This window comes from Hylobates moloch, unplaced genomic scaffold (genome assembly GCF_009828535.3).
Source record: "Hylobates moloch isolate HMO894 unplaced genomic scaffold, HMol_V3 SCAFFOLD_21, whole genome shotgun sequence".
NCBI lineage: Eukaryota > Metazoa > Chordata > Mammalia > Primates > Hylobatidae > Hylobates > Hylobates moloch.
This window is the reverse complement of record NW_026652296.1, coordinates 11286543-11309116: the sequence shown is the minus strand read 5'-3', so window position 1 is coordinate 11309116 and position 22574 is coordinate 11286543. Positions and strand designations below refer to the sequence as shown.

The following is a 22574-nucleotide window of genomic DNA, read 5'->3' as shown; positions in this document are numbered from 1 at the left end:
CTCGGCCTCCCAAAGTGTTGGGATTACAGGTGTGAGTCACTGTGCCCGGCCTGTATATTGCTTTGTTTGTACGAGTTCTTGAAAACTGTGTTTGGTGTTTTGTGTGCACTTTAAAACTTACATATATGGTTTGTGTTATACATCACATTCTATTTATTTTTCTCTAAGATCCATCCACGTTGCTGTGGGTACACCCAGCCTGCTGCTCGTAATAGCTGCACAGTTATTCATGATGACACATGTCCCCTTTCCACTGTCCACCCGCTATGTGGTCACCCAGAAGACCTCCAACTCCCACCACCACCACCATGAGCATCCTGCCACATGTCTGCTTATGAGCCAGTGTGATGATTTTTTAAAAAAACATTTCCTGCAGGTTCAGAATTGGCATATCACAGAGTATGTATGCACTTAATTTAACTAAGCACACCCAAGTCTCTCTATAGATGTCTGTTCCAGGCTGCATCTCACCAGCAGTGCTTGAGAGTTCCTACAGCTCCACATCCCAGCCAGCATTTGGTATTATCCAGATATCTAGGTTTTGACAGTCTAACACATACAAAGTAACATCTCAGTATATTTAAATTTGCATTTCTCTGATTACTAATGAGTCTGAGATTCTCTTCATATGCTTATTGTTCTCTTGTATAAATTGCCTGTGCACATAGTGGCCCATTTTTCTATTGGGATTCCTGTTTTTTTCTTGATGATTTGCAGGATTCCTTTGTATAATGCAGATTTTAAGTCCCTTGTGGATTTTAGACATTGCAAACATCTTCTTCTGCTTTGTCACCTACCTATTAATCTTGTCTATGGTGTCCTTTATTAAGCATAAATCTTTTTAATGTGATCAAGATAATCTATTTTTGGCTGTATAGTTTGTGCTTTTAAAGTTTTTGTTTGAGTCCTCCCCTGCCCCTAAGTTGCAAACAGTTTTGTTTATTAATTTTATATTTTTGTTTTTTACTTTAGGTCTTTAACCAATTGTGTGTGTGTGTGTGTGTGTGTGTGTGTGTGTGTGTGTGTGTTATTTGGTAGGGAGCCAACTTCATTCATTCCCTATAGTCGGCTAGTTTTCTGAAAACTACCTATGAAATAACTTGTCCTTTCCCCAGCTGATCTGTGGGCCACCTTTGTCATATGAAGCCTCTTGCACTCCCCACTCTGCTCCATTGGGCTTCTTGTGCTTATGTCACTGTGGTCCTGTTTTTATTAGCATGGCTTTATAGTGTGCTTTAGTGCCTGTAGCCCTTGTCTCTCTTCTTTGTTCTTTTTTAGGGCACACTTGGCTATTTATGAACCTTTAATCCTCTCTACAAACTTTTTAGTAAGTTTATTATGGGACAATTTCTCTTCCCTTGCACTCATTTCCTAATCCTGATGACCAATCTGCCACCAAAGCCTACCCACAGCTCCTCTGCCCAGTGAAACCCCTGAGGAATGTCGCCATGGTTAATACTAAGTGTCAACTTGATTGGACTGAAGGATGCAAAGTATTGCTCCTGGGTGTGTCTGTGAGGGTGTTGCCAAAGGAGATTAACAATTGAGTCAGTGGACTGGGAGAAGCAGACCCACCCTCAATGTGGGTGGGCACCATCCAATCAACCACCAGTGTGGCTAAAATAGAGCAGGCAGAAGAAGGTGGGAGAAGCTGACTTGCTGAGTCTTCTGGCCTCCATCTTTCTTCCATGCTGGATGCTTCCTGCCCTGGAACATCGGACTCCAAGTTCTTTGGCTTTTAGACTCTTGGACTTACACCAGTGGCTCTCAGGTCTTTGGCCACAGACTGAAGGCTGCACTGTAAGCTACTCTACGTTTGAGGTTTTGGGACTCGGACTGAGCCACTACTGGCTTCCTTCCTCCTCAACTTGCAGACAGCCTGTTGTGGGACTTCACCTTGTGACTGTGTAAGTCAATTCTCCTTAATAAACTCCCTTTCATATATACATCTATCCTATTAGTTCTGTCCCCCTGAGGAACCCTGACTAATACAAATGTGGACAGACAGGTCCCTGGAAAGAAATCTGGGGTCAATCTTCCAATCAGCTGGAAAGTCAAGGAAAGCAATTTCCCCACAAAAACGAGTGAGACAGATATTTTGATGTTATTATGTTTGTTTGTTTGTTAAACAAACAGGGGATATGTTACAATGTCTGGAGATATTTTTGATCGTCATAACTCCAGGGGAGAGGGAGAGTGGTTGTTCTGGCATCTAGTGGGTAGAGGCCAAGAATGGTGCTAAGCACCATGCATGGCCCAGGACAACCCCAACTATAAAGAATTCTCCTGCACCAACTCTCAATAGTGGCAAGATTGTGAAACCGTGCATGAGTTAGATGGAAGGCAAAGGTGTTTCCCAGTCTGGAAATGCCATTCTTCAACCAACCATTAATGAGCACCTACTATGTACCAAGCATTACTCTTGACACTGGAGCTACAGTGTAAATAAAATAGACAGTACTGCGTTCATGGACTTATATTCTTGTGGGAGATACAGTTAATAATCAAGTAAATAAGTCATTCTGTTTGTGATAAATGCAGTGAAAAAAAGTAAACAGGAGTAAGCGATACAGCCTGAGACAGACATCAGCAACTTTAGATAGAGTAGTCAGGGAAGGCTTCCTGGAGGAGGCAATATGTCTAAGCTGAGAACCTGCGGGTAGGAAAAGCCAGCCACGTGAAGTTCTGAGGAAGGAGGTACAGGCAAGGGAACAGCACAAGCAAGGGCCCTAAGGTGGGAATGAGCTTGGTGTGTTCTAAGAACACATGGATGCCAAGACCAAGCCATGCAGTGCCTGGTTGGGATTTTATTCTCAAGGTTAAGGGAGGAGTTTGAGTTTTTTCTAATTGTGTTGGGAAGCCACGGTAGTGTTTTAAGCAAAGAAGTCCCATGCACTGAGGCGATGACTCCAGCTGCTGGTGTGCACTGTGAAGTATTTGAGGATAAAAAATGGTGGCAGGAAAACCCATGATAATATTTCTCCAATTGTCCAGGGCAAAGGTAATGAGATTTGGACTGGGATGATAGTGGCAAGGATGGCTGGGCAATTTCACAGCCACAAGTCTCTGATGGGAAACTGGTATCTAGTGGGTGGGGGCCAGGAATGCTGCTAAACACCATGCAATGCCCAGCAGAGCCCCCCACTATAAAGAATTCTCAGCCGGGCATGGTGGCTCACGCCTGTAATCTCAGCACTTTGGGAGGCTGAGGCGGGCAGATCATCTGAGGTCAGGAGTTTGAGACTAACCTGGCCAACATGGTGAAAACCTGTCTCTACTAAAAATACAAATAGCCAGGTGTGGTGGCGCATGCCTGTAGTCCCAGCTATTCAGGAGGCTGAGGCAGGAGAATTGCTTGAACCTGGGAAGTGGAGGCTGCAGTGAACCAAGATTGCGCCACTGCAATCCAGCCTGGACGACAGAGCAAGACTCTGTCTCAAAAAAAAAAAAAAAACCAGCCCAAATGTCAATAGTGGCAAGATTGAGAAATCTTAGATTAATTAAACGGAAGGCAAAGGTCCCCAAGCCCAAGGCCAGTGCTAGATATTCCACATCACTCAGATTCTTCCCCACTAGTGGCCCGATATTTACAAAGTGTGGCTCCAGATTCAGATAAAGAACATCTGGGTATGCCTGGAGCTTGCAAGTGAAGGCAGTGGGAATGGCTCTGTCACTTTTCAGCTAACAGCCCTGTTGTGACTACTTGTCCATTTATTTACTCAACAAGGATTCAGTGCAAAATGACTCAGATGGCAGTGTGACCTGTGGCTCAGAGGAAGGATTCTGGAGTCAGAATGGTGCTATTACTTACTTGCGGTGACCTTGGGCAAGTGCCCTAACCTCTCCAAGCCTCAATTTTCTCATCTGAAATATAGGGTGGTAATAAAAAGAGCACTTGCTTTATAGGGTTATTATGAGGAATTTGTAGAAAGCACTCAGTCATCACCAGCTCTCATTCTCTGGTAACTGTAGGTTACCTAAGGGCAGGAGCTAGTCTGTCTTGCTCATCTCATATAAGAGAATGCTTAACTAATAGAGACTTAAAGAATACAGATATTCACTTATCTCACCTAAAAAGTTAAGAGGAGGGTGGCATGAAAGTTGATTCAGCAGCTGAACCTTGTTATTAAGGACCCAGGTTTCTTCCACCCTTTTGTTCTGCCTCCCTATATGTATAGGCTTTTCATGCTCAGGCTTGTTGCCTCATCGCTACAAAATGGCTGCTGTTATGTCAGGCATCAATCTTCATAAAATCATATTCAAAGGCAGGAAGGAGGAGGTGACAAGGATGGCCAAAATAACTCTCGCTTCTCTCACTCTCTCTCTCTTTTTTTGTAATCCCGCCGCCCACCATCAACTTCCCCTACCATCTCATTGGCCAGAACTGGGTCATTTAGCCACGCCTAGGCTGATCACTAGCAAAGGGAACAGGATTCACCCCATAGGGTGAGATTATTCCTGTATTAACAAAATTCAAGTTCCTTTAATAAGGAAGAAATTAAGACAGAAGTTGAGTGGGCAGCCAACAGTGTCCGCCATACTGTTCACCAGTGGCCAGCACAATCTCTATTACAGAGAAACTGTTTGACAAATGTTTTTGAATGAATAAATAAACAGTCTTATTTGAGGGCATATAAGAAGCTTATGGAACAGTTTGGAGGTTTCTCAAAAAACTAAAAATTGAGCTACCATATGATCTAGCAATACCATTGCTGGGTATATACTTCCCAAAAAGGGAAATTAGTATATGAAAGAAATATACACTCATATTTATTGCAGCACTGTTTACAATAGCTAAGATTTGGAAGTAACCTAAGCATCCATCAACAGATGAATGAATAAAGACAATGTAGTACATATACACAATGGAGTACTATTCAGCCATAAAAAAGAATGAGATCCTGTCATCTGCAACAACATGGGTGGAACTGGAAAGCATTATGTTAAGTGAAATAAGCCAGGTACAGAAAGGCAAACATCACATGTTCTCACTTATTGGTGGGATTTAAACATCAAAACAATTGAACTCATGGACAGAGAGAGTAGAAGGATGGTTGCCAGAGGCTGGGAAGGGTAGTGAGGGCTTGGGGAGGGGGAGGTGGGGATGATTAATGGATAAAAATGTAGAAAGAATGAATAAGACCTACTATTTGATAGCACAAGAGGGTGACCATAGTCAATAATAACTTAAGTGAACATTTTGAAATAAAGAATGTAGTAGGATTGTTTGTAACTCAAAAGCTAAATGCTTGAGGGGATGGGTGCCCTATGCTCCATAATGTGCTCATTTCACTTTGCATGCCTCTATCAAAATATCTCAGGTAGTCCATAAATATATACACCTTCTATGTACCCTCAAAAATTAAAAATAAAACAAATAAAGAAGCTTATGAATAAGACACATCTCTGATCTCAAGGGTATCCAGTTCTATTCGTTGGGATAAGGTATACAGAAATAAATTTGACAATGATCTCTCTTATTGGTCCCTTCCCATCTCCAAGGCTTTGATGAGGAGACCCCCTGAGATCATTTAAGATCTCAGTATCTCAACTGACATTTGTATATGTCTTTAAAAAAAAAAAAAGAATGGCTATTCTGCAAAAGTTACTCGGGGGAAAAAAAACGGAAATGGCTGGTACGTAAGCAGTGTTCCAGCCCTCTAGGCAATCTCTATTTCAAATAGCAGAGGGCATGAGCTGGTGGACTGTGGACTTGTGTTGTTTGGCCATGAGAGTATTTTTTAAAATTGTAATCAACAGTGAAACATCAGAAAAGTTTACATAAAATATGGATTTGCAACGTCACTTGAAAAATTAAAGGATCTGATTAACACTGGAACCACATTCTTGCGTGGCATGGCAATTATGGCTGGCACAGAGTAGTGGCTGCCCTTGAGTCACAGCTGCTCCTTTAAAGCAGGACATGCTCTCCTGTTTGCTACAGTCTCCACCTCTCCCTAAAGCCCCTCACTCAAGTCACTTTTCTTTTTTTTCTTTTTCTTTTTCTTTTTCTTTTTTTTTTGAGATGGAGTCTTATTCTGTCACTCAGGCTGGAGTGCAGTGGTGTGATCTCAGCTCACTGCAACCTCCACCTCCCAGGCTCAAGTGATTCTCCTGTCTTATCCTCCCAAGTAGCTGGGATTACAGGCACATGCCACCAAGCCTGGCTAATTTTGCACTTTTAGTAGGGACAGGGTTTTACCATGTTGGCCAGGCTGTTCTCAAACTCCTGACCTCAAGTGATCCACTCTCCTTGGTCTCCCAAAGTGCTGGGATTACAGGCGTGAGCCACTGTGCCCGGCCTCACTCTTCTTATTTATGTTACTTGCCTGGTCCAGGTATAAATTTGAGTGTGTGCTTCTTGCATGCAAAGGCCAAGGGACTCCAAAGAGGTTGTCTTGCCTCTCTCTGTTTCCCCAGACTCTGCACAGTGCCTGATTTAGAATTTTCACTTTCTGAATGAAAAGACTGTAAGTTATTTGAAGGCACATAACCTTCATTTCAAACAATTTCCTGCCATCATAAGAGGAGAGACTACCTAGAAATAAAGCCATTATAGGGGAAAGTTGGGCGCCCCTGGATTTTCCAGTTATGTGAACTCGTAAATTCTTTTTACCTAAGCCAAGCTGAGTTGCCATTGAGTCATCCACATCCAAAAGAGCTCAACTGATATAATCCTCTTTCCACTGACGAGAAGGTTATAATCTACTTTTTTTTTTCTGAGACAAGGTTTCACTCTGTCACCCAGGCTGGAATACAGTGACACCATCACGGCTCACTGCAGCCTTGACCTCCTGGGCTCAAGCAATCCTCCCACCTCAGCCTCCTGAGTAGCTGGGATCGCAGGCATACACCACCATGCCTGGAAAATTTTTGTATTTTTATAATAATAGAGATGCAGTTTCACCATATTGCCCAGGCTGGTCTTAAACTTCTGGGCCAAGAAATCTGCTCACCTCAGCTTCCCAAAGTGCTGGGATTGCAGGCATGAGCCACTGCAGTTGTAATCTACTTGAGCCCTATATACACTTATATATACTTATAGGAAACAAGGCAAAAAGAGTAATAAAAAACAATATTCTATAGAGAAGGGACACCCCATCCCAATGAGATCTTAAGTACAGGCCAGTTGTGGTGGCATACATCTGTAATCCCAACACTTTGGGAGATGAAAGCGGGCGGATGGCTGAGCCCACTTTTTATTAAGCCCTGGGCAATATGGTGAAGCACCATCTCTACAAAAAATCAGAAATTAGTCAGGTGTGGTGGTGTGCGCCTGTAGTCCCAGCTACTTGGAAGGCTGAGGTGGGAGGATCGCTTGAGCCCAGGAGGCTGAGGTTGCTGTGAACGGAGATTGCACCACTGTACTCCTGCCTAGGTGACAGAACAAGACTCTGTCTCAAAAAAATACAAAAATAAAATAAATAAAATAAAATAAAATAAAATAAAATATCTCAAGTACAGCCATCTCATTTAAAGATAGGGAAATAAAAAGCTGATTTAGGGGAACAGGATCCCAGTGGTCAGCCAGTGAGTTGGCAGGCAAGTACCAACACCCGAGCACCGGACTTCCAGGCCAATGCCCTCTCAAAATGTTTTCTGCTCAATCCTCTCTGCAGACATCCTCTGCTGAGAAGTGTTCAGATTTTTATTAGAGGCTGAGTGAGGTCAAGTCAACCCAATTCGTCCATGTAAATACAAGTGATATAGCCTTTAAAAGGTGCTGGCAAGAGACGTGTTCACTTGAAGTCAAGTTTTTTTCTTTCTCTTGGACTCCATAATACCTGTCATCATTTATTTATAATCCCACTGAGTATCCTACTCAGGATTTTTGGCACATCTGGGTACTGAGCAAGGCTAATTAATCCCCCTTCCCCCATGAATTCCTGGGTAAGGATAATTGCTTTATGAGGGTGGTTATAGGGGTACCCGAAGCCTCAAGGAAAATCATTACATCTCTGAGTGGATGTCACTCAGGACAACGGGTCTTTGCTGTGGCCCTGCCCAGACAAAGCACCAGCAGCCTGAGGGATTTTTCCATCAGCTTGGACTCCAGTCTTCTCACCCATCTCTCTTTTGTTACACCCCAAAATAATAATCATAATCATGATTAAAAACAGGATAATGATGGAATCTTCCTCTCAGTGTTGCTGAAAGAAGTAAAAAGATGAAGCATATAAAGTGTTTCACACCTTGCCTAAAAGTAGTAAGTACTCATTAAGGGAAGAGTAGTAGCGATGCTAACAACGACAATATCAGCTAACATTGATTGAGCACTTCCTATATACCAGGCCCTGTTCTAAATGCTTTGCATGTGTCTGATCTCATTTAAGATTCTTTCTAGCTCTTTCACTCTCAGGCTGAATATTCTGATATAAACAAGACCTATTAAATGTTAGATGATACTTGAGTGAACAGATGTCTGATTCTAGTGCCTATTCTATTTTCCCCTAGCCTGATTGTCTTTATTAAGCCCTGGGTTTCCTGGCCCAAGTTCCTGGTAAGTGGATGAACTTGGTTTTCTTTTCTTTCTTCATTTTCATTTTCTAAATTAAATAAAATTTGTTTTAGAGATGGAGTCTACGTTGCCCAGGCTGGCCTTGCACTCTTGGGTTCAAATGATCCTCCCACCTCTGCCTCTCAAGTATCTGGAATTATAGACACATACCCAGTGTGCCTGACTGAGCCTAGTTTTCTGACCAACCCAAACATTTACCCATCTCTCCTTCCTTTCTTTTGCCTATCACCTATCCATCAACCTAATCATCCCCTCATCCATCCATATACTCAGCAACCAAATTATTTAACTACATACCCACCCATCCATCTACCCACTCACTTATCTATTCATTCACTCACCCACTTACTCATCCATCTTTCTTTCCATTCATTCATATATTCTATCCATTATCCATCTTGCTACCTCCTCATCCACCTACCTATCCATTTATCCATCTATCCACCCATCCATACACCATCTGTCTTTTCACCTATCCATCTATCTGCCCATTCACCCACCCACACAACTACTCCCTCATCCACCCCAAATATTCATGCATCTATCCACCACTCAGTCCCCAGTCATCCATCCATCCACCCTTCTAATCTATCCATGTATCTACCTGCCCACCCAGCCATCTCCACCCATCTACCACCTAACATTTGCAGTAATGCTCTGTGCTAATCCCTAGCTTGTTGTTTTGGGCTCCCTCCCTGGGAAGAAAGGTGAGTGCCATCAGAGGGTCCCCACAGAGGAAGACAGATAAGCCAGTGAGCCTCTTTGTGGCCTGGACCTTCAAAGCCACTGACTTCCAGGGTCTGTGGCCAAACAATGATGAAATGCACATGGAAAATGAGACGCCCTGCAATTACATGGAAAGAGACAGAGGCTCAGCCCTCCCAGTGTTACAGCTGAATGCAGCCTTCCAGCCATCCCTACCAAGCCACTCCACCATAGGGTGGAGATGGATGGAGGCACACGCTTCCAGCAGAGCAATTAGAGGTAAACTAATATCTCTTTCCCACAGAGGAGCCTGGGAACTCCAAGACGCAATGGAAAGGAGGCGAGTCAGCAAAAAGAGGAAATCAAAGCCACAGAGATCAAGAGCTAATTAACTGATCCTCCTAAGATAATGTTTCATTAAAATCCAGTTCTTCTGCCCTGTGGGGACTGATATCTCTCCTACCGCCTCTCCATTGCCCTTTTCCACCCATTCCTGAACTCATCTGCCTCCGCTCTGATCTTTCCCCAAGTCTTATCCCTCCTCCAATCCACCCTCCCCCTAGCTACTAGGGTAGACTTTTAAAGGCACAAGTCTGACTACATCACTCCCTATTTATAAGCCTTCACGACTCATTGCCTGAGACAAAGGGCGAACTCCCAAGATAAGGCAAAGGCTGTTCATTCATTTAACACAGATTTCCTCAGTGTCTCTCCTCTCTCACAAGCTTGGGGATGGTAGGACGCAGAAATGAGTTTCTGACCCTTGCCCTGTTTCTCCAGCTTCCTTACCCATCACTCCTTTCCACATTCATGCATTTCAGCAAAAATTTTCCAACCTCTGGCTTAGTGATAGCCAGTCCCTAGGGAACCTGCCCTCAGTATCCATGCTTTGCTCAGCTCACTTCCACATTGACTCTGGGCTTGGCCTTATGACTTGCATTTACCAGTGGAATGTGGTGGCAGTAATGCCAGTTCCAGGCCTAAGCCTTGAAAGGGTCGGGAAGCTTCTGCTTTTGTGCTCTTGGGAGCTCTGAACCACTGTATAGGCAGCCAGGCTACCCTGCTGAAAGGGACCATGTGGAAAAACCACATGGAAAGTGAGAAGCCCTGCAATACATGGAAAGAGACAGAGGCTCAGCCCTCCCAATGTTACAGCTGAATGCAGCCTTCCAGCCATCCCTACCAAGGCACCAGGCATATGAATGAAATCATCGTGGAGGTCGCAGCCTCACCTAACATCTGACTGCAGCTGCACGAGAGACCCCCAAGTGAGAGCAGCAGCAGAACCATCTAGCTATAAGCCCCATTCTCTTTCTATTAGTTCTTATGAGAGCTATTCATTCTCATGAGCTTTTTAGAAAGCGCCAACCTGGCTGGGCACTGTGGCTCACGCCTGTAATCCCAGCACTTTGGGAGGCTAAGATGGGTGGATCACCTGAGGTCAGGAATTTGAGACCAGCCTGATCAACATGGTGAAACCCCGTCTCTACTAAAAAAATTACAAAAATTAGCCAAGCGTGGTGGCAGGCACCTGTAATTCCATCTACTCAGGAGGCTGAGGCAGGAGAATTGCTTGAACCCAGGAGGTGGAGGTTGCAGTGAGCCAAGATCATGCCACTGCACTCCAGCCTGGGCAACAGAGTGAGACTCCATCTCAAAACACAAACAAACCAAAAGCACCAATCCACAAAGCCATGAGAAATAATAAAATAGTTTTGTGTTAAGTCACTACATCTTGGAGTTGTTTGTTACACAGCATGAGATATCTGATACAGGGGCCTTGCTCCTGCTATTTCCACAGCTTAGAATGTTTCTCCAAACCCAGCCATCTTCTTTACCCCACACGGTGAACTCCTATTCACCTTTCAGACCCATATTCAGCATCACCTTCCCTGCCTCCCATAGTCTGAGTTAATGTCTCTTTCCTCTGGGAAACTGTATGAGACTAACCTACAATACTAATTTTTCCGTTTCCTCCACTGACTATGAATGACAATATTTACTCATGTAATGCTCACAAGAACCCTATGAGGGAGACAGTATTATTATCCATTATCCTATTTTACAGGTGAAGAAGCTGGGACACAGAGAAATGCCCCCAAATCACCCTGGTACTAAGTGGCTCAGCAGAGATTTAAGCCCACTCAGAATCCAAGCTCTTGTCCACTGTGGCTTCTAAGTAAAGTGTAAAAAAGGTATGACATTTATTGGTTTCATTTAACACAAAATCCAGAAGTAGGTGATGCCAGGACCTGTCCCAGCAGCAGCCTAGCTGTCTCAGCATCCTTGTTTGATTTCTGTGAGTGTCTCTTGTCCACATAATCACAAAACGGCTGCCATGCTCAGCCTCTCACATGACAACTCCCAGAGAGGGAGGAAGAAGGATCATCTCCCATATTTCAGAAGCTCCCCACTGATTTTCCCAGCCATCTCATTGGTCAGTACTGGATCACATGACCACCACAAGACCAGTTACTGGCAGGGGGAACCTGATATCCATGTTTGGCTTGGCCCTGTCTTGATTTGGAGGTAGGGCTCATTTTCTTGAGCACAAGGCTGCCTAATATCTGAAGAAAGCCAGGGTTTCTTCTAGTGAGGAAGTTGGCCAATCAATTAGTGTCTCTTCTGCAGTGGTCAGCTCTCAGAACACCTGAAATAAAGTCACATACAGACCCTGTTCATTTTGAGGATCCAGATGTCCCAAAGGTCAATCTCCCAGATTAGCATAATGTGAGTTGTCTTAGTCCCTTTGTGTTGCTATAAAGGAATACCTAAGGCTGCATAATTTATAGAGAAAAGAGGCTTATTTGGCTCAATGTTCTGCAGGCTATACAAGATGTGGCACTGGCATCTGCTTCTGGTGAGGGCCTCAGGCTGCTTCCACTCATGCTGAAAGGGGAAGGGCAGCCTGTGTGTGCAGAGATCTCATGGCAAGAGAGGAAGCAAGAAAGAGGCAAGGGAGGCACCAGCTCTTTTCAACAACCAGCTCTTGCAGAAACTACTAGAGTGAGAACTCACTTCTTACCATGGGGAGGGCACCAAGCCTTTCATGAGGGATCAGCTCCCATGACCCAAACCCCTCCCATTAGACCACACCTCCAACATTGGGAATCAAATTTCAACATGAGGTTTGCAAAGGTCAAACATCCTAACTATAGCATGGGTGCACCTGCCTCGTCTCTCCCAGGCCACTGTGAAGCTCCACGGAAGATCCTGGGGCAATAAGATAGCACACTGCCAGCTCTTCCCCAACTCATCACCCTCCCATCCTTGCAGACACACACCTCTGAACCATGTCTCAAACGGCCATGACTCCCAAATGCCAGACAAATAATGTGTTTGCATTTTCACTGCTCCATCATGAAATGAATGAGAAAAATAGGGACAATGGAATGAGATTTGTATAAAGCTAAATTGATTCCATTTAAAGGATTGATGATGATTTACTTTCCTACTTGAACTGTCTCATGGCTTCCCAGGGCACTTAGCATAAAGCCCAGCCTCCTCTTCCTGACAAGATCTGCTCCCAGAGCGGCTCTTGCTACCCCCTCACTCAGCCACAGCCTTCCTGGGATGCTCTCTTTCTCCAGCACACCAAACCCCTTGCCTCTTTAGAGTTCTTTGGATTTGTAATCTCTTTCTCCTGGAATGTTCTTCCCCTAGTTCTTTACAAAGCTGCTATCTCTCATCTTGATCTCAACTCCTATCGCCACCTGCCTGGAGACTTTTCCTGACTGCCTCCAAGGCCACAGGCACATCCACCTCCATGTCAGCATCCATCACCTCCTGTTGTTTGCTTGTCCTCAGCATCTGACACTGTATTTATGCTGATTTGTTTCTTTACCGGATGGTCTCTGCTGCCCAAATGTGAAATCTATGAGGGCGGAGACCTTGCCTGGACTAGTGCAGTCCCTTCCTCCCTGGTCTCCAGCTTCCCAGCCCTCAGCATGCACGGTGAGATGGATCCTACTAGAATATAAGTTAAACCATGGCCCTTCTCTACCCAGATCCTTCCATGGCTGCTGGCCACACTGCCTCGCTCCTGCTCCTAGAACCTTCCCCAGAGCTTCCCATCTTCACATTTGCCATTGCGTCTCTCCAGAACATTCTTTCCTCAGATACCCCAATGGTTTGTTCCTCTCATTTCCATTGAGTTTCTGTTCAAAGCTCCCCCAGGGAGGCCATTCCTGCCCACTCTCTTTCAAACCTCACTTCCCATCTCCTGACTCGTTTATTCTTCTCCAAAGCACTTATCTCCATTTGAACTGCTTTATATTTTACTTATTTGCCTCATTTCCTATGGTTTCTCCCATGAGAATGTCAGCGCCGTGAAGACAGGGATATATCATTTTTTTGGTCTGTGTTACTCACTGCCGGGTCCTGTTGTCTAGAACAGTACCTGGTACAATGAGAGGTGCTCAAAATATTTACTTAAAAAGTGCATAACAGCTTTCTTGAGGTATAATTCATATATCATAAAATTTGCCCACATGGCCAGGGAAGGTGGCTCACACCTATAATCCTAGCACTTTGCGAGGCTGAGGAGGGAGGATCATTTGAGCCCAGGAGTTTGAGACCAGCCTGGGCAACATGGCGAAACCCTCCTCTACAAAAATACACAAAAACAAAAGTTAGTCAGGCAGGCATGGTGGCTCAGGCCTGTAGTCCCAGCTACTCAGGAGGCTGAGGTGGAAGGATAGCTGGAGGCTGAGAGGCAGAGGTTGCAGTGAGCTGAAATCACACCACTGCACTCCAGCCTGGGTGACAGAGTGTGACCCCTGTCTCAAAAAAAAAAAAAAAAATTGCCCATTTACTAGTACATTCACAGAGTTTCACAACAATCACAGTGATCCATTTTAGTAGGTTCCATTAGTGGTCACTCCCTATTTCTCCATCCCTGGAAACCACTAGCCCACTTCATGTCTCTATAGATTTGCCTATTCTGGACATTTCATCTACATTCAGTCCTATAATAAGTGGCCTTTCGTGACTGGCTTCTTTCGCTTAGCATAATGTTTTCAAGGCTCATTTGTGTTGTAGCATATGTCAGTACTTGATTCCTTTTTATTGACAAATATTATTCCATTGGAATGGGGGATACATCACATTTTGCTTATCCATTTATCAGCTGGTGGACATCTGGGTTGTTTCTGCCTTTTGGGCTATTCAGTATAGACTTTTGAGTGAGTGGTTGTGTTAATTTCAATATGAAACCTACCTTTCTGCTTTAGGGGTATTAAAATATCCTTTCATAAGCTGACAGTAGGAGTAATGTATTTCTTAACGTCCTTACCTGGCAAAATAAAACACTGGGTCTTTCTGTCGACTTTAATGGTACAAGGGTATGAAAGGCCAAAGTCTTGGAGCTGCAGATCACTAGGACCCAGGCTATAACAAAGGCTGGATCAGTGGCTCAGGGAAGCCAAGCCCTGTCCCTCTGGCCTGCCATGTGGTTCAGACCATGACTGGTAAACAAGAGAGCATAACGCAGCACTTCTCAAACTGGGGTATGGTACCCCTCCGAGGGCACATACTGATGTCCTGAAGAGAAAGACTACATTTCCCAGCCTCCTGTCTGTCCAGTAAGATGTGGTCATGTGATTGAGTTCTGACCAATGGGATGAATGCAGGGGTTTTTCTCTTCTTTGCTTCACCCTCCTTCCTGCTGGGTGGAATGTGGACAAAATGGCTGGAGCTCAAGCAGCCATATTGGCCCCTGAGGTGGAAACCACTGGTTACAGATGCTAGAGGGTCCAGAAAGGAGGGACCTCATGATTGTGGAGATGTCACACCACCTCTGGCCTCCTGTATCTGCTTGAAAGAGAAAAAAAAATGTGGCCAGGCATGGTGGCTCATGCCTGTAATCCCAGCACTTTGGGAGGCCGAGGTGGGCAGATCACCTGAGGTCAGGAATTCAAGACCAGCCCGGCCAACATGGTGAAACCCCGTCTTCACTAAAAATACAAAAATTAGCTGAGTGTAGCGGACATGCCCATAATCCCAGCTACTCAGGAGGCTGAGGTAGGAGAATCCCTTGAACCCGGGAGGCGGAGGTTGCAGTGAGCTGAGATCGCACCACTGCACTCCAGCCTGGGAGACAGAGCAAGACTCCATCTCAAAAAAAAAAAAAAGCCTGTGGTATTGAATGAAAGCATGTTAATGTATAACATGTTGCTATGTTACTTTGAGAAGTCTGTCACTCACTGCCAAATCCCATCCCACCTGATGCGCCTCCATGACCTCCTCACAGATGAGGAAACTGATGTGAGGCACATCTGCCCTGGGATATTATTTCTATACAAAGATTTGAGAGAAGAAAAAAAACAAATTTCCCTTTTTATTTCTCCCAAGGCTTATTTAATCCATTTTACCCCTTCTTTTTTATTTTAATATGAATGCATGCATTCTGGTGAAGGATGGACAGCATCCAGTGAATTTTAAAGAGAGCTTTTGTGTTGTCTGCTTGTTACCAGGGTCTGCCCCAAAATCCTCTAATGCAGCGGTCCCCAACCTTTTTGGCACAAGGGACTGATTTCATAGAAGACAATTTTTCCACTGACCCAGGGGTGGGGGCGGGGGTATGGTTTCAGGATGGTTCAAGTACATTACGTTTATTGTGCACTTTATTTATATTATTGTTACATTGTTTGAAATAGTGAGATAATTATACAACTCACCATAATGTAGAATCAGTGCGAGGCCTGAGCTTGTTTTCCTGCAACTAGATGGTCCCATCTGGGAGTGATGGGAGACAGTGATAGATGACCAGGCATTAGATTCTCATAAGGAGTGTGAAACCTAGATTCCTCGCCTGCGCAGTTCACAATAGGGTTCGCCCTCCTGTGAGAATCTAATGGTGCCACTGATTTGACAGGAGGTGGAGCTCAGGCGGTAATGTGAGTGATGGGGAGTGGCTGTAAATATAGATGAAGCTTTGCTCACTCACTCGCCATTCACCTCCTGTTGGGGAGCCCAGTTCCTAATAGGTCAAGGACCTGTACTGATCCGTGGCCCAGGGGTTGTGGATCCCTGCTCTAATGGGTACCCAGTCCCTCTGCTGCCAGCTGGAGGATCACTGAAAGAAAGATCCAGCACACTGTCTCAGGCAGCAGAGGGGCCTGCATTTGAATCCCAGGTCTACTACTTCTTAGCCACATGTTCTTGGGCAAACCACTTCACCTCTCTGACCCTCAGTTTCTTCCTCTGTAAAAATGGGGATACTCATCTATGCCTTGGAGGGTGGGTAAAAGTGTGACTCAGTTCTGTCTGTGAGAGGCCTGGGCCCAGAGCAAGGGACAGAGTAGATGCTCTGTGCTCTCCTGTCCCAAGAGCTTACCTCACCATTCCAGGCACAGCCAATGCCCTCCATCAGAATCACACTCAGAGGCAGTTCCACAAACAAAGATGGTTTAATAGATTTCAGCATGTTTCCACTTGACAATGTTATATGAAAATAGAATCTTTATTAAAATAGCAAGGCATAACAATCACTGCTACTCAGGAAACACTGTGTTTATTCTTTTTAATAATCAAAATCAATGACTGTGGGCAATACCTGTGAACTCTCAGAGCCTGTTTCTCCATCTGGAGAACAGGCAGGTAGGACATTGCCAGCTCCCTGTGAGTGGGGGCCACTGGTGGGAGGAGATGGTCCTGGTAGCCGATGTGATGAGAAACTTACTCCTCCTTCTGTCCCTGGAGCAGGTCAGGGAGATGCCAGTGTGGCCTTAAGGCAATGCTAACACTTGCTTATCTCGTTTTGTAACAGAGAAGAGAGAGCTCTCAGCCTTGGCCACACCAGCATGGAGCCCCCTCCCCAATGAATTTATTTTTCACAGTCACTTTCTATTTTTGGCAGTGAGTGATACATGTTATCCACTATTGGCAGCAATGCGGGGAGGGGGGGGAAGTTCCTTTTAAAAACAAAGTTTAAAAAGCGAGTCTGTTTAAAGGAGAATATTCAGTAAACAACAATATTAAAATATAGCAAATAATAGTAAAAATAATCACAATGGTAAGGAAACACTTCATTAGATCAACTTAAGAGTATTTTATTCTTGGCCGGGCACGGTGGCTCACGCCTGTAATCCCAGCACTTTGGGAGGCCAAAGCGGGCAGATCACGAGGTCAGGAGATTGAGACCATCCTGGCTAATACGGAGAAACCCCATCTCTACTAAAAATACAAAAATTAGCCAGGTGTGGTGGCGGGCGCCTGTAGTCCCAGCTACTTGGGAGGCTGAGGCAGGAGAATGGTGTGAACCCGGGAGGCAGAGCTTGCAGTGAGCCGAGATGGCGCCACTGCACTCTAGCCTGGGCGGCAGAGCAAGATTCCATCTCAAAAAAAAAAAAGAGTTTTTCATTCTTGCTACTGAGCTTAAAAAAAAAGAAAGAAAGAAAGAGTATTCCTAACATATGTCCAGCAATTTTGATTCTTAAGCAAGGGATGAAGAAATACAATGGCATCCAGGTAACTTCCTAACTAGCGCGTAGCAGGTAGCTAACCCACTCATCTCTCCCTCTTTTCTTTATAGCTTCTTTTTTTTTAAAAAAAGAAAAACAACGATTAAAACAAGGGCAGGTTTAAATAATCGTCTCCTGAGCTGCACTTCAGTATCTCAGGTAACAGCTGGAGCTGCCTGGTGGGAGCATGTCTTTTCCTTGAGTGTAATTCACTAATGACTGTGGTTCCAAGGAGGTGCGACCTTTAAAGAGAATTGGCCCTTCTTTGAAGGCAGGTGAGAATCTAGTCTCAGTGACAACCCAGCCTGGTTTGGAAGGGGGAGTCATAAGGGTTTTCCCCCAGCACGCCAGGGTTGCAGCCTGCGCAAGACCTTCCACAGCTATTTCTGCCGGCTTGCTTCCTTCCCTTCCCAGCCACGATGAGGCAGCTGAGGGTTGCCACGGAAACCGGCTCTGTCCTCCCACTGGAGGCTGCCAGCTCTGATTTCCCGCAGAGTTAAGAAGGAGGCGGCAGTGGGGGTCACCCAGGCGTGAAGATGGGTTTCCCTGGGGATATCCTGCCTCCTGCCAATCACAGCGTCTCTCTGGGAATCCTGGGGGTGCCTGGAGGCTGAGGCCCAGGGAAGCCCCCAAACCCCAGTGCTGCTCTGAGAAGAGACTAGCCTCTGGGACATTCAGAGGACTGGGGTTCTTTTCTCTCCCTCCAGCTAAAGCTAGAGGGACCTCATTATGTGTCTTACAAGTTGTACCCATGTTTAGGTGCCTCTGGCTCTGTCAGCTTCTGAAGTCGAAAAGAATTGTCCCATCACCAGTCCCCTTGAGCCCAAAGAACAGGATTTGCCCATCCAGCATTTGCTCCTGGGACAGTAAATCTGCCTGCAGAGTTCTACAGCTTATGAGCTATGTGGCCCCAGGCAAGTCACCTCACCTCTCAGTTTTCTCATCTATGAAGTGGGCACAACCCTCCTCTTCACAGAGATGCCGTGAGGAGTAGAAATACTGTCTGTAGGGTCTCTCGCAGGCATTTAAAGGGTCTCAATAAACAGGACCTTATATTAATAAAAATAGCATCATAAAAAAGGTTTGCAGGCCATTTTTCTCTTTAAGCTGTTTTTTATTTTAATTAATTTATTTATTGAGACAGAGTCTTGCTCTGTCGCCCAGGCTGGAGTGCCGTGGCACAGTCTCAGCTCACTGCAACCTCCACCTCCTGGGTTCAAGCGATTCTGGTGCCTCAGCCTCCTGAGTAGCTGGGATTACAGGCGCACATCGCCACACCTGACTAATTTTTGTATGTTTAGTAGAGACAGGGTTTCGCCACGTTGGCCAGGCTGGTCTTGAACTCCCGACCTCAAGTGATCCGCCCACCTCGGCCTCCCAAAGTGCTGGGATTACAGGCAAGCCGGGGCAAAGACAAATTTTCATCACTGATACGTTTGTTCAAAGGGTGGTGCATTCAGGTTGGGTTGGACCAATTAGCTGGTCCCCACCACCTCTTACAATGTCACTTCTAAGAGTTAGAACAGGGTCTCACACTCAGATGCCTTCAGGTCCAGGAGGCGCTGTGAATGCAGAAGCAGACCTGGTCAGAACCCTGATGAAGCCGAGAGCACATGCCCTGCATGAGGGAGGCGGCTGCCACTCAGCTCTGGCCAAGAGTTACCCTTGGGAATGTGAGCCCAGTGTGGCCAGATATACCAAGTTTTCAAGAGAAGCTGGACATTTTTAATGAACTCTCCCAAAGATGATAACAACTAAGGCATTTTTTTTAAGTGCAGTCCAAACAAAACACGTCTGCAGACTGGATTGTGACCACAGTTGGGGCTTCTGCACTAGAATGCATGAAATTGGCACCTTCTTTTTTGGCTTGACCAGTTTAAGGAGTCCTGGCTGGCTCCTTCCAGCCATCTTGTCTGGGCTGTGTCTTCCTTAGTTCCCTATCTGAGTGCTGACACTGAGAAAGCCCATCCCCATCTGGTGCCTGTCACTCTAGAACAGAGAACTCCACTCCTCAGAGCCCAGTGTTTGGAGGGTGCCCCTGTTCTGCACCGGGAACGCATCAGCCTTGGGGGAAGCTCTCCTGCATTTTCTCAAGTACTGTGAGCAATGGGGCAATCCGGCAAATGGGGCCCCAGAGAAGCAGATCTTCTAAGGCACTCCTTTGGTTTTAGCTGGTTTAAGGATTATTGGGGGACTGACTGCTGAATGACATCAATGGACACACTGCTAGGTCTTGAGTGGCCTTTCTGTGGCCAGCATCCGCTTTGACTGGATAAGGCCCGGCCCATGCTAGCTCATAAGAACTGGGAAGGTGATGCCTCCGAGAGTTGGGGGCAGAGCAGTGAAGACTCTTAGTTCTGCCTTATCTGAATAGCGTTTGTGGATATCACGAGGTGAGAGGAACGAGGTGAGTTGGGAGCAGACAAAGCCTGATTTTGGAAAGAAAATTTTGCAGTGGATAATCCATAGAGCTTTCAATGTCTTTTCTTTGTTCATCCTCTTAGCTTTTCCCTCCCCTGGACCCAGCCTTCTGGGAGAAAAGCCGGGAAGTGGTAATGCTAGCACATGCACCCAGGCCAACTGTGCACACAGAAAGCTGGGAGGCTGGGGCAGGCTGGGCAGAGGCGAGCACGTGGATCCATCTGCTCCCTGTGTCATGGGCGGATGCGGTAGCGGATGGGCACGTCGTGTTCCGGCTGCATCAGACCGAAGCCATACCTGCTGAGGTCAAACTCAGGGATCTCCACATCTGCGTTGATCAGCTCCAGGTCCAAGTGCACCAGCACGAGGAACACAAATCTGCAGAGAGATGGCATGGAAGGTGTGAAGGAGAGGAGTAGGGCAGGGGGTTATCGGGAACAAGGCAGGGGAGCCATGGCTGCCTCCTAAGTCTGACTCCAACTTTGAGGAAAATGAGGAGAGGAGTGAGGAAGTAGAACAAACGCATTTGCTGCTCACCACATTTGCCAGCCCCCTGTAAGGTTAGGCAGGCCCGTGGATGAGTTCTGGCGAATGGGCTGTGTGCAGAAGTGGCCTGTGTCACTCCTGTGTCAAAGCATTCACGAGCCAGTGTGTGGCTCTCCAGCTGTCCCTCCTGCCTGGCAGCCATGCAGGCTTCACATTGAGATGGTGGAGCCGAAAGAGGGAAAGAGCCTGGCCCGAGTCTGTGCACAGAGTGGAGAAGCCGTCCAAACCCACAGCTGATACCATGTGAGTGGAACTACACCTCTGCTGCTAAAAGCCACTGAGACTCGGCAGGTGCAGAGCTGAGCCTGTGCTGATTAATACGGTGACTTCTGTGGATCCTCCAGCCCACACCCTTCCCCACCTTTTTCCAAACTCCTGGAACCCTCACTGTCTATCTTGGCCAGGGCTGCTGCTAACCCTTAGGTGTCTTTGCGAGATTAGAAACAGGCATCGCTCTCTCAAGACATTTTACTGCTGTCTCTGAGAAAATTGTCCTCAACAGACCAACTTTGCAAGAACAAGCACTCTCTACTGCCATCTTCTGGGAAAAGTGTCACAATAAATATTCGAAGCTGCCATGCTATGATGTAATCAGTGCCCCCATAAATGTGGAGCCAGCCCTACGGGGGATGTCAACGGTTGCTGCCTCCCTGCCTCATCTTACCAATGCCCATGTTCGTAAGGGTCGGGAGAATATCGTATGACTCTTTTCCCACCACTATTCCCTACCCCAACCCAGGTGCCCGATGCAGGACTGAGCGCATGGTGAGGATTCTTTTGTCTCACTGAAGGAGTGAAGAAGAGGGCAGATGAGGAGAGAGGGGAGTTAACACGCTGGACAGATCTGCGCTGTGCCGCTTATGGGAATGTGGCCCTCGCCAAGTTCTTTCCCACTCTGGGTCTCAGTTCTCCCATCTGGTCAAAGAGGGGAAAGGCAGGTTGAGTCTATTCCAGCTCTGAGGCTGTGGGAAACTAGAGGGTGAATTTCTATGGGATGGCGGTTTTGTGCCCACCCCTGGATTTGAACTCCTGCACCTCCACTTCCTGGGAACACGGCAGATGGTCTGACCTGTCTAGACTCAGTTGTAGATGGACCAGCAGGGTTGTCATGACAATTCAGTGAGATAAAAATAACAACAAATTAGCTAATTTATTGGAACACTGTGCGCTAGGCACCATCTAAGCATTTAGTATCCGCTATCTCTTTTTATCTGTCCAAAAACTTGATGAGGTAGGAATGCCAGTCGTTCTGCTCTAACACTTGTTTTGAACAGGTGAATTTGTTCCAATAGGATTGATGTATTAGGGCACCATTTGAATATAATGCAAATTTCACATTTGCTCATGTGCAATTTCACTTGTGAGAAACATGAAGTGAATACAAAAAACTGCACCCAGCTGAACCTGGCTGTGCAGAAATCCATAAAACATACACATGCACACAACTAAGCATCGATCTACAGCCACATTTATTACAGCATTTACATAGTTCTTAGCCATGTAACATGTATAAAACTTTACTACCATTTTTTACTGGGTTCTTCTCTCTTTTTTTTTTTATTATGTCACTGATGAGGTTTTTGAGTGTTGGGCCCCAGTCCCTCTTTTCCCTCAATCCGTGCAGTTTTTTCTTTCTTTCTTTCTTTCTTTTTTTTTTTTTTTTGAGACAGAGTCTCACTCTGTCGCCCAGGCTGGAGTGCAACGGCGTGATCTTGGCTCACTGCAATCTCCGCCTCCTGGGTTCAAGAGATTCTCCTGCCTCAGCCTCCTGAGTAGTTGGGATTACAGGCACGCTCCACCACACCCGGCCAATTTTTGTATTTTTAGTAGAGACGGGGTTTCACCATGTTGGCTAGGCTGGTCTCAAACTCCTGGCCTCAAATGATCTGCCCACCTCGGCCTCCCAAAGTGCTGGGATTACA

At 45.9% G+C, this 22574-nt stretch overlaps 1 protein-coding gene across 1 annotated transcript in view; it reads right to left on the bottom strand.

The window, feature by feature from the left end:
- Positions 1–16832: 16832 nt before the first annotated feature.
- The window catches only part of PTGIS (prostaglandin I2 synthase), a 45155-nt gene continuing 39413 nt past the window's right edge, over positions 16833–22574 (bottom strand). Inside the window, exon 9 of the mRNA XM_032142680.2 lies at positions 16833–20484. Within this exon, the coding sequence (XP_031998571.2) occupies positions 20340–20484 (145 nt within the window). The 3' untranslated portion in view covers positions 16833–20339. The remainder of the gene's footprint in view (positions 20485–22574) is intronic.